This window comes from Centropristis striata, chromosome 11 (assembly GCF_030273125.1).
Source record: "Centropristis striata isolate RG_2023a ecotype Rhode Island chromosome 11, C.striata_1.0, whole genome shotgun sequence".
Lineage (NCBI taxonomy): Eukaryota > Metazoa > Chordata > Actinopteri > Perciformes > Serranidae > Centropristis > Centropristis striata.
Window position 1 is genome coordinate 30549304 of NC_081527.1, and position 12507 is coordinate 30561810.

The 12507-nt window shown below is 36.9% G+C and overlaps 3 protein-coding genes across 3 annotated transcripts; 2 read left to right on the forward strand and 1 right to left on the reverse strand.

The window, feature by feature from the left end:
* Positions 1 to 15: 15 nt before the first annotated feature.
* On the forward strand, positions 16 to 4092 carry eif3f (eukaryotic translation initiation factor 3, subunit F). The gene is made up of 8 exons (XM_059345220.1): positions 16 to 167; positions 1040 to 1110; positions 1626 to 1705; positions 1789 to 1926; positions 2020 to 2111; positions 2637 to 2773; positions 2957 to 3070; positions 3924 to 4092. Exons 1-8 carry the CDS (start codon positions 56 to 58, stop codon positions 3999 to 4001), a joined length of 822 nt encoding a protein of 273 aa, XP_059201203.1. The 5' UTR covers positions 16 to 55; the 3' UTR covers positions 4002 to 4092.
* A 404-nt stretch (positions 4093 to 4496) lies between these two features.
* On the reverse strand, positions 4497 to 5831 carry LOC131980910 (MICOS complex subunit MIC26-like). The gene has a single exon (XM_059345221.1). The coding sequence runs from the start codon at positions 5748 to 5750 to the stop codon at positions 5169 to 5171; it is 582 nt and encodes a 193-aa protein (XP_059201204.1). The 5' UTR covers positions 5751 to 5831; the 3' UTR covers positions 4497 to 5168.
* A 614-nt stretch (positions 5832 to 6445) lies between these two features.
* On the forward strand, positions 6446 to 10801 carry dnaaf6 (dynein axonemal assembly factor 6). Its single transcript, XM_059345222.1, has 6 exons — positions 6446 to 6730; positions 8018 to 8084; positions 8232 to 8337; positions 9209 to 9305; positions 10114 to 10199; positions 10410 to 10801. Exons 1-6 carry the CDS (start codon positions 6638 to 6640, stop codon positions 10537 to 10539), a joined length of 579 nt encoding a protein of 192 aa, XP_059201205.1. The 5' UTR covers positions 6446 to 6637; the 3' UTR covers positions 10540 to 10801.
* Positions 10802 to 12507: the final 1706 nt, after the last annotated feature.

The window sequence follows — 12507 nt, forward strand, 5'->3', positions numbered from 1 at the left end:
ACATGGTGCTATATGTGTTCACCGGGCCGGTGGTCGTCGGTCCTCCTTTTCCAAGATGTCGGTGTACGGGCCAGTGGTGAAGATTCACCCCGTCGTTCTCGCTTCTATCTGCGACTCTTACGAGCGGAGAAATGAAGGGGCGAGTCGTGTGATCGGGACCATTTTGGGTAAGCTGAAATTTGGCGTATTTGTTGGGCGGACAGCTTACAGATGAAACAAGCGACGGATGGATGCTAATGTTAGCTTCACTGCTAACGCATGTTAGCCTGGTTCAGTTCAGTTGACGCTATCCGGAGCTACATCTGGCTAACGTTAGCCAAAACAGCTAACTAGCAGCATCTCTTGTAACAGCTGGTTGTTCGCTCAAGTAATCCCACAGATTGAAACTTTACTGTTTACCAATCCATATAGCTTTATCTGATTAAATACTATACTAATATTACATGACAATACGAATACAATGTTGTTATTTACGCTGATGTAGCCGTTGCTGATGATTCGTCATAATTTAGCCTCCTGCCTCTTGTTTGAACCGTTGTGCTTTAATTTTAAGTGTTAAATTAGGAGCTTTGAATGTGTTTGTACAATTTAAAAATCAGACTGAATGTTTTGTCTTTCCTTGTTTTTGTTTTTATTTCAATGCTGATTTATTATTGGTTATTTCTGAAGTTTTCTTTGCTTTCATGGTGATCCTCAACACATGTTTATGTACTGGATTTTGCAATTATTAGAGGAGAATAAGTTAAGGTTTCATTTGTTCTGTTTTAAATTTAGTAACCTATGTTTTAATTACATTTAATATAGTCTCATACCCTTGAATTAAAAAAAAAGAAGAGGAGTTAGATTACAAATTAGAAACTCAGCCTCAGAACATTTTACTTTATCTTATTTTGAGTCTCTTGAAAGATGAAATTTAAGGTAGCCATGTTTGGTCACATTCACAGTGTATTGACACATTTGTATTGTTCGAAAATGAATGGTACCTTTTTGTTTTCTAGCTAAATAATAACGCCTCATTTGTAACATATACCCCTCCCAGGAACTGTTGACAAGCACTCCATCGAGGTGACCAACTGCTTCTCTGTCCCCCACAATGAGTCTGAAGATGAGGTATGTTGTTAAACTCATGTTAACATATATTTAATGTACACTCATTATTGTACTGGTGAACACTTGCATAAATTATAATTTATCAGTCTCAATTGTAAATAAACTATACAGATGCAAGACATGAATAAATACTTCTTTACTTTTTTTTTTTTTAGAAAGCTCAACCAAGAACTTGGACCTGACTCTTAACTCTGATTTTTTATGAGAATGACACCTGGCAACAATATATATATATAGTATATATTTAAAATCTAAAGTCTTAGTGTTACAAGGTGCTTCATTGGAATTCCCAAAAAAATATTCTACATGATCTTGACCTGCAGAAGAAATATATGTCCTGTTAAATGATGAAGTTTACTGTTGGGACCATGGGTTGTTCTGCAAAGTTACTCCTCTTTACTTACTCCTGTAGATCTTCACAAGTGAGATATATTCTTGTAGGATAGAAGTGGTAGCAGTTGTATATAAGCATTGAAGAAATTGAACAAAGCTGAGTCATGCATCTTTGCCAACAGGTTGCTGTGGACATGGAGTTTGCAAAGAACATGTACGAGCTCCACAAGAGGGTGTCACCCACTGAGGTCATCATCGGATGGTGCGTCAGTTAACCAAATTTGTAATTCCAAGAATAGTAATTGGAAGAACTTTTGTCTCACTACAGTGATTTTGTCCTCTTAGGTATGCCACAGGCTTTGACATCACAGAACACTCAGTGCTCATTCATGAGTACTACAGTCGCGAGGCCACCAACCCCATTCACCTGACCATGGACACAGCACTGCAGAGCGGCAAGATGAGCATCCGCGCCTACGTCAGGTTGGCAGATCTTCTTGTCATACACGCTCTGTTTGTGTTATCAGCCACAGCTTTAGAATACGTGTTTGATTTGCTTGTGTATCTCCTACACAGTGCACAGATGGGTGTGCCAGGAAAGACGGTGGGTGTGATGTTCACCCCTCTGACCGTCAAGTACGTCTACTACGACACCGAGAGGATAGGCGGTAAGAATACCAACAACAAATGAAGATGATTCAGGGTTCACACTGTCAAAAAAAATCCTCGGAAAATTGTAAAATTAGGGCATGGAAATGTTTTTGTATCAACAAAATGCTTTGGAAAGGTTTTGAATATACATTGTTTTGGCTCCATCCATTGATCTTCTTTTGGCTGAAATAATGTGTGCATTGAAGTGATGAACTCTTTTTATTATACAGCTTGTTTGTAAACACGTGAGCTTTTTCGAGCTGTTTCCCCACAACAGAATTCAGTTGTAGAGAAACAAATTGTGTGTAGCACATTTGGAATTTGACCCTATTTCAAATCGCTTTTTGTCAGAAAGGTGTCCAGACAGGAAGGTGATTGTGAAGGTTTTTTTTTATGATTTGTGAATCTGAGAAATATATTAATTGTCTAAAAAGATTTTAATGGTGTGCATGTAAATGGGAAGTTAACTTAGATACTGCCTGTGATTTAATCTTTTTTTAATTGTGGTACTGTACTTTAACAATCCCATCTTGTTGTTCCAGTGGACCTTCTGCAGAGGACACGTATTCTTCCCACTCGCACCAAGGGGCTGACCTCTGATCTGTCCCAGGTGGCTGGCTCTGCAGCCAGGGTGCAGGACATGCTGACCACCATGCTCGCATACATTGAGGATGTGTTGGTGAGTATCATATATGATATGATAGTTTCCATATGTAGAAAATGATAAAGCAGTGCTCTATGCTATCTGTTTTCCTGGCGATCATCCAGCTGTTGTGCTTTGAATCAGTCTGCTTTGTCTCTAGAGATCATTTGTGAGGTAATCATGTCGGCTTCAAAGCTAATGCTGTTCGATCTTTCCCAGTCTGGTAAAGTGGCAGCAGATAACAGCGTGGGCCGCTTCCTGATGGATCTGGTCAACAAGGTGCCCACCATCTCAGCCGAGGACTTTGAAAACATGCTCAATTCGAACATCAACGTAAGTGGTCTTCATCTGCCAAAAAATTGCATAATATCTTAGACAAATCACTTTTTCTAATCACTACCAATGCCTCTTTGTATTTAGTTAATCTACTCCAGCCTTCCAGCATTCATTTATGTGCTGTACTCAAGCTTGTTTTTAGCACATTGGCACAGTCCCATTGATTACAGGAAGCATTTAATTACACTTTGCTTCCTATTCTTAGTGCTCTCCTGGCTCCACTTGTCTCTTTACTTAGCACTTGTCCAGCACACACAGTTCCCTGTGGAACATAAGAGTAGTTGTTACATCTTGGCCTGTCACCATAATTACAATATGGACTTATCGTATAATATACGACTGATCATTTTGGCTGACCTTGATATCGCCCGTTGTGTTTCCATGAGGGTTTGTTTACTTAATCATTTCAGCAACACTTTAGCCAACATGATGTTTGACTATTATAAGACCTGGACGCAGTGCCTAAGCCTAATGAACAGAAATTAAAAATAATTTCTGCTCTGTTTTATATATTGAGGGTTTTTTTTAATGACATTTGTGATTGACTATTCTGAAGAATTAAAAGTGAATTGATCTTAATAATTATTGTAATTTATTGGTCTTAAAATCACAATAATATAATTTCTTGATCTTTTTAATTTCTGAAAAATATCTAGTCAAACAAAAATAGTTATCATGACAGGCCTCCTTACATCTGTAGTCAGGAGTCTGCCTCTCTGACCTTGCATCCTTAACCTTTGTTTGCTTGTAACACAGTTGATGAATCCTGAGTGTATTTTAGGAATAAGCTCATATTAAGTCACTATGAATAGGACTTTAATATTATAAATGCTCTGTTTTGTTGTTGCAGGATCTGTTGATGGTGACGTACCTCTCCAACCTGACCCAAGCTCAGATAGCTCTAAATGAAAAGCTGGTGCTGCTCTGAGCGGATTGAAGTGATTCATATTTAATTTTTGTACACTTTTTTTTTTTTTTTGGCTGAGATGAATAAAGACATTTAACAGTCATACAATGTTTGCCCTTGGGTTCAAGGTATTTCCTTTTGAAATAGTGTAATTAGTTTAACTTTGGTGTTTCTTATAAGTGGCAAATGAACATTAAAAAAAATGTTTTGCTAATAAATGTTCATGTGCCACATATTAGACAATATGCCTCTGTTAACCTCGAAAGTGCAATGATTGCTACAAATACAGATTTTTTTCCCTCAGCTAATCATTTGTTTAATTAAAAATCAGAAAGAAAAAAGTGTTCATAACAATTGTTAGGGCCTGAGATGATGTCTTTTGACTGCTTGTTTTGTAAATATATTTACTTTAATACAAGGAAATCAAATTACAAATTACACAAGTTACAAATTTTGCTAAGAAAAGTGATTGAACATAGTTAATTACTTTTGATTTAATAAATGTAGGAAGCAATCCATGACACTTGTTAATTTAATGACAGTTATTTCTTTTAATCTACATAAATATACATTCAAATCAGAAGCAGAGGTAAATCATTCAAGTTGCAAACCTGTGGCAGAACTTAAGTGTAACTTAATCTTTGGCCGCAAATACTGACTATTATTATTGTTTCAACTAAGCAATTCATCATTTGCATTATTAAAAATTAGAAAAAGCAAAGTTCATACAATTTTTTTATTAGAACCTGAGATGTCTTTTAACTGCTTGTTTTGTGTGACCATTAGTCCAAAATTTAAATATATTCAATTTGATATAATACAGCTTACTTTTTAAAAATCTTAAAGTACTTGATTATTTTTTTCCTTTTGATTAACTAAATTGCACGACAGAACACACGACAGTCTAATAAAAGCAACTTTTTTTATTTCAAGGCAGTTGATTCTAATAAATTAATACTCTCCATAAATATACATTCAAATCAGAAGCAGAGGTAAACCATTCAAGTGGCAAACCTCCCGTGACAGGCCATGCCCGGCCTGAGTTAGATGTGAAGCTTAGTGCAAAAAGTGGGCATGAGGAAGTCACACAGATTAGAGCCTGTCTATGTAGCACATGTCAATCTACAGAAAAAGGTGCTGCTGATTTCTTATTGCTTATTGAGTTGTTACAGAATCCCCCCGGGTTCCTCATGGCTTAGTCTCTGAGTCGCTCCCAGGCTTCACCATCTTCTCCAGGGTAGCGTAGCCCCGCACGGCGCGCTCGTACACGGAGTCTCCGGTTGACTTTGCGATGGCCGCAGCCTGCTCCGGGTAGTACAAGGAGGCGCTCACGGTCATCAGGCCCGCCGGGTAGAGGAGCCTTTTAATCCGGGAGCCTCTGGCGAGAAACAACCCCAAGACGCCGGTGAAGCCGATAACTCCTGCCCGCGGGTAGAAGTCCTTCGGCGGGTTCTTAAAGTAGTCGTAGGTGTCTGTTCCGAACTTGACCACCCTCTGAACTTTGGGTTTGATTTTGCTGTAGGTGCCCTCGCACCACTCCGTGTAAGGCTCTGTTAACTTCCTGAGGGAGGCGACACTCTGCTCCAGCTGATCCGCTTCAGGCTCCACATAGCGGGACTTGTGCTGCGGAGGAGCGGTGTACAGGGACAGCTCGTCCCGGAGCAGAGGGGCGATGGGTTCGGTGTTTCCGTCACCGGCATCAGCGAAGACGGTGATCGGCAGCAAACTTAGAGCTCCCGGCATTGCACTACTACCTGTCACCTTCAACATGATCACTGCGAGCCATGCATGCACTACGGTGTCCGAGGAGGGACACGACTACTACAGTTGACTTTTCACAATCGCTTTTATTACGCTTGCAAGCAAAAACCTTTTTGGATCGGGTTTAATATAAGTGATTGTTTTTTTAGTGAACTATAAATATACCGTTTAATATTTTATAGTTATTTCACTTCCTTCACCTGACAGCTACTTTGCCGTTTTTAAAAATAAAATAAACATAACATATTAAAATTACTTATATGAAGATGATTGTTTGCTCTTAATGAAGTGCAGTGTGCGATATCATATAGGCCTAAAGTAGTTAAATGACCTCAACCAAAGTCAATATTATTAAGCTGCTACCTGTTAATGCATCAGTAATTATCAGGCTAAGTAATTATACTATGATTTTACAGCCTTGGGTAAATAAAAAGGCTGTGTAAATAACAACAGAATGCACCAAATTCAGAGTGCATATTTACAATAAAAAGAAAATTAATCAGTTTAAACATAAATTAGAATATTTAATATGAATGTAATGTAAAAAAAACAAACATAAAAAGGCAGTTAAAATTATTAAAACATTTTGCTTGAAATGTATCCTCTTTTATTTAATATACCTTTTTTTGAGGGTTTATATAAATCGCCACTAAATTAAGCTTACGGGTCTTCCCCGTCACTGTGACGTCACTGGTTTCCATGCAGCTCAGAAGCCTCGTTGTCTCCAAGGAAACGGAAAGCGTCAACAGCAACATTCCAAACGATCAGCTAGCAGCTAACGCTAGTTTTCATTGGATATGTTAGTTTCCCCTTTTTAATCTGTTTCTGTTCAAAGAAATAATTGTCGCCTTTTTAAGATTATAAAATAAGGTAAAATTAGATTTGTGGTTTTCTGAATGGAGTGTCTTGGAGTATCATCCGCCCAGAGTCTACAGGCTCTGTCCGCCCTGTTATCAACCCAGCAGGATGATGATGATGAAGACTGTAAAGTAAGTTATTTACACTCTGATCACAGTTTAGTCTGACTGTCTGTTGTTACCTCAGACACATGGTAAATGTTACTGTACACGTCTTAAATAAACTCACTTTATTTGGCCTATGTACACTTATTCCTCTGCTCAAAAACGCAAATATCTGATCAGTAGTGGGAAAAGTATTCAGATCTCTAACTTCAGTAAAAGTACTAGCATAAAAAAGTAAATAAAAAATAATAGTATAATGCCACACAGCAATATAACTAAACTGCAAGTAAAAACCCTTCAAGTACATTACTTGAGTAAATATACTTAACCCTATAAAGCCTGAACCATGAAATAATTGCCAGAAATTTTTTATTTTTTTTTTAAACCGAGTGCTTATTAACCTGCTGACGAATTTTAAAAAATAAATAAATTGCATATGTGAATTCTAATTTGTATCATATTTGATACATCAGGTCTTTTTGTGCAATTTGTTGCTCACAGATTGTTTTTCTTGAACTAACAAAAACATATAAAACCTAACATTTTTAACCTATTAAGACTTTGACTTTTCCTTTTCCCTCAAACATGCAAAATACATATTTTTTCCATATAACACAACATCATACATCAGCTGATATGAAGTTTTGTAATGCAGCAATAACTGATCCACTCGTGGAACCTGCATATCATTTTTGCTACATCTGATATTTTTGTGCAATTTGTTGCTCAGTTTGTTTATCTTCAACACATGTATACATCAGGTTTTTGATGATGTAGAGGTCTCAAAAATTACTGTATCTAATATGATACACTTGGCTTTATAGGGTTAACTGTAGTTGCATTCCACCACTGCTATTCACCACATGGCATCAACTCAATACATTTAGACTTGTAGACATGGTGAAGACGAGCTGCTGGAGTTCAAGGCGAGCATCAGAATGGGGAAGAAAGGTGATTTAAGTGACTTTGAATGTGGCATGGTTGCTGGTGCCAGACAGGCTGGTCTGCTGATCTAACAACCATCTTGAGGGTTTACGGAGAATGGTCCGAAAGAGAAAATATCCAGTAAGCGGGCCAAAATGCCTTGTTGAGGCCAGAGGTCAGAGGAGAATGACCAGACTGGTTGGAGATGATAGAAAGGCAACAGGAACTCAAATAACCGCTCATTACAACCTAGCTATGCAGAAGACCATCTCTGAACACGCAAAATGTCCAACATTGAAGCAGATGGGTTACAGCAGCAGAAGACCACAGCGCCACTTTATTAGGTACACCACAAACCTTGCTTACAATAACATAATTTAATCTTAACAGAATGTGACAGCTTGTGCACGGCTGGGTCCTGGACACATTGGCCCCCAACCCAGAAAAGATGAAGAAGGTAATAATAATACATTTATTTGTAAAGGAAATGCTCTGTATTTCTTATGCATAACTCTAAAGAAAGACCCCTAAGTCATTATAGTACCTCAGGCGGCTGGATGACTACACAAACAGAATTTGCATGTTTGTTTTGCTGTTTATTTAGCGTCCACTGCCTATATGAAGAAGAACCACAAAGATATATGGAGCGAGGAAGAGGTGGCTGAGGGTTCCCAGTATGATGATCTTGCTGACCCGCGGCCACAGCCAGAGTAAGACCACAGGGCAGAAAACACACACACACACACACACACACACACACACACACGCACACACACACACACACACACGCTAACACCAAAGAGTTAACTCTTAAAGGGTTCAGTATTATTAGTTGTTTTTGTTTTTTTCACTTATTCCCTAACTTGTTGAAGGTTGTTAAAGAGGGGTTTGTCTATATATAGACAAAATATATGTAGATCAATTTTGTCTATATATCATTCATATCCTGATTTATAGAACATTTTGTTCCTAAAAACATGACAAAATTGTTTTTTATTTTTATTTTTAATGGTTTTTGACAGTATTATGAAATGATAAAAGGAGATATCCCAATTTCCTTCTGTAAAAAACTTTGAATCTAACATATCAACAAAAAGTAATAATAACTTTAGAATTTCCTTTATCCATTTTTGAGACTTATATATATATAAATATATGCACTTGTAATGAGTTCACACCTAACTTGCATATCTAAACATACAGTTTCAGAAAACTTAATGTGAATAACAACCTTGGGAAGTTTCAGGGTGAAATCTATAAGTTTAAATAAATATCACATTCACCTGTAGTGTCTCCCCTTACCTCTTTAACACTTTCGGATTATAAAACTTTATTTAATCATAATTTATTACTTGCCTTGGTGACCCTTGTGCAGTATAAACTAATTATAGAAGCACGAAGGAGGCGAGCCAGCCTGCAGAGAAGTATTTATCACAATTACATAGCACATTTTCCGCTCTCCGATGACCTCAGCTGACGCTCCTTTCTGCCTGCTTCTTGCCTTTCATTGTTGTTCCCTATTGATTCTGTCTAATGTGACGTGAAATTATTATACAGTAAATATATAACCTTTGTGTTTAGGTATGAAATAATCCTGAAGCAGAGTGTGGGGACAGAGGATCTGTTCTTGGGCCTGAGCAGAAAGGACCCATCCTCTATGTGCTGTGAAGCAATGCTGGTAATTGATGGACCATGAAAGGATTTTTATACTCAGAGGATGTGATCAGGGACAGCAAGAGACACACAATTTGGCAAGATAGCACAAGGTTTTGGAGAATTAATTTTAAGAACTGGATCATCACAGACTCAACAAAGCTAATAAAACATTTTGCAACTATTGATAAAATATCAAGGGGCATAAATCCAAACTTTTGAGCAGCACAGATAAGGCAGAATAAGGATAAATCAAATCAGAGTTAATTAAAGAATATTACACATCTTTCAAGGAAAAAAATGTTCAAACTTTTACAGCTTTTAGCATTTTTTTCTACTTGTATTTTAGTATTACTAGTTTCTGTTTTTTCTGCTGCGTAGTTAAAAAGAGAAATATTGTATTTTCACGTCACAAACATTTATTTAAAAGCTAAAGTGACTTTTTAATATTTAAACTATTTTCTAAATCAACTAACAAAAAGGTTATCAATACATTTACTATCTGTATGTTTTTTTAAAATTATATTTTTATCTAGTGTGATATACCCCTGGCTATTATGTTATTCAATTATCTGGATACTATCCCCTATGAAATCTGTATAAGTTGTTTGTTTATTTAATTACATTTTTTTTAAATACTAGTGACTTTTCAAATGAAAGTACAGCGTCCATGTTAATATAATATTTTTCACACACTGTATTAGTTAAAAGAAATGTTACCAATAGTGAGAAAATTACATAAGTGGAAAGTCAATGTCTTTTTTAAATAAAAAGGGTGATTGATCTGTGTACAGTGTACAATATTAACAACGTTGACTTTATCCCACTCTTAGGTGAAAATCAAACTACCCGACACGAAAGCAACAGATGTGGTCCTGGATATAAAAGAAAAGTTCCTTGATCTACGGACGCCAAAATAGTAAGGGATGCTTTGAAAATGTTCTCTTTCATTTTTAATCCCCTCAAGACGGAGCAGCAGCAGTTCAGACCAAAAGCTCCCGTTTCCACAGATTTCCTTTTTAATCAGGGGTTCACATCATGATCTGAGCTTTGATTGCTACTCTCTTAACATCCCCCTCTCTCAGATACACACTCTTCCTTTCTAACCTGTCTTCTATCCTCTCTTCAGTAAACTTGGTCTTCATCTCCCACATCCGGTCCACAGCCACGAGGGAAAGGCTCAGTTCTTCAGTGAGAGGGAGGAACTGGAGGTGACCATGCTAATGAAACGCCCCATGGATTTTATCAACATGCAATAAGAAAGAATGACAAAAGAAAACAGGTATTCAAACAATAGAGAGAAGTTTGGAGTTGATTTCATGCTATTTTTCTACTCCTGTCTTTTCTGAGTGTCTAATAAATATTTTTGTTTTATTGTGTGATTGCTTTATTATTGGATAACAGTGTTTAAAAGACGTATATAAGTGAGGGTTGGTTTACCTTTCCTTTTAGGCTGATACTTTTATTTTAGATGGTATAGTCATGTATGTACTATATCTGCTATGGCAAACTGATATTTACAACAGTGGGCATTTGCAGGGGAAAATTGCAAGATTTCAAGTCTGATGTACTACAGTGCTCACATGCCCATGTTGTTGATTACTTTTCTTTGGGAAGATGCCCACTTGCTAAGCTCTCAGACTACTGAGGCCGTATTAACTTTGGCTGGAGGTTGGAATACATTTTTCCACAAGAAAAGCTGTGGACTTTATACCCTGTCCCTTAAATTGTAGTCACACAATGCAAGAAAAGATCACTTCAGACAGCCTAAATCTTTTAAGTTTACTGCCAGCAACCAATCCATTTGACCTGTAACATTTGGAATGATTAAAGTAACCAATAACTTTTTTAACATACACAAAATCATGTAAGCATTGTAATAAAATAAACTTGAAAAAGTCTGGAACTATATGCTTCTGGAAAGGCATATAATCCACATTTTAATTGTTTCTGTCCAGAACATAACATTGGAGGAATTGAAACATCACCCATTAAAACCCTAAGGCCACCAGATAAGTGAGGCAAAATCAATGAGATCCTCCTACCCTGAAAAAACTATTTAACCCTTGTTCAAAATCAAAAAAGAACCCTCCCTGACTCCTCAACTGGATTTTAATACTTCTTCCACTGATGTTAAAACTTGAAGCAGGAGATTTCCACAAAAAAACCCTACAGTTAAATTCAAAAGGTTGAAAAAAAGTTAAATTCTAAAGAGTAAATCCTAATGGTTGAAAATATTACAGTACATCACACAGTAACATTTTTAAAGTCACACTGAGCATCGTTAAAACATATTCCACAGGTGCATGAGTGTATGAGCAGCATCCCTCGGTGAGCGATGCAAACTGGAAAGGACCCTAGAGTGCATTTTATCATGTTTTCTCTACTGGAAGTTCACTCTAGAGTGCATTTTTATCATGTTTTCTCTACTGTGACGAACCCCTAGAGGACATTTTATTATCTTTTCTCTACTGGAAAGGACCCCTAGAAGGCATTTGGTCATGATTTCTTTGCTACAAAAAGAACCCCAGAGGGCATTTTGTAACGTGTTATCCACTGGAAAGGACCCCAGAGGGCATTTTGTGTTTCATTTATCTTGGTGGCATCCCAGAAGGTACATCTGGTACATCATCGTTTTATCGAAAAAGAACGCTCTCTGACTCCTCCAGTGGATTTAAATACTTCCTCCACCAATGTTAAAACAAAAAAAACCTTGAATACATGACAAAATAGGTTCTATAAAACAATAAATTGTAATGGCTGAAATAATACAATACATCACATTACAGTAAAATTTTAAAGTCACATTGAGCGTTGTTGTTGGCAAATTCTTAAAACATATTACACAGGTGCATTACAACACCTCGTCACAGTTAAAATAATCGCCTAAGTAATATTTTGTCAAAACATTTTTTTTTGCCTAAATCATCTCCTCATGACCTATGGTAAAATCACCTACATCCTCAGTTGATCAGATCATGTGATTTTACCCCTTTAAGATAATGGCCTATGTCAAGTGTGTGACTTAAGCTGATTTATTATGCCTAAGTCAAAATAAAATGTATGACTTAGGCATTTTTTTCAACATGCCTGTGTGACTTAAGCAAGATATGGTAACACTTTATTTTGAAGGTGGCTACATAAAAGTGACATGAGTGTGTCATAAACATGACATGACAAGTATCATGAACATTAATGACACTTTGAAGTAACATTATCATGATACT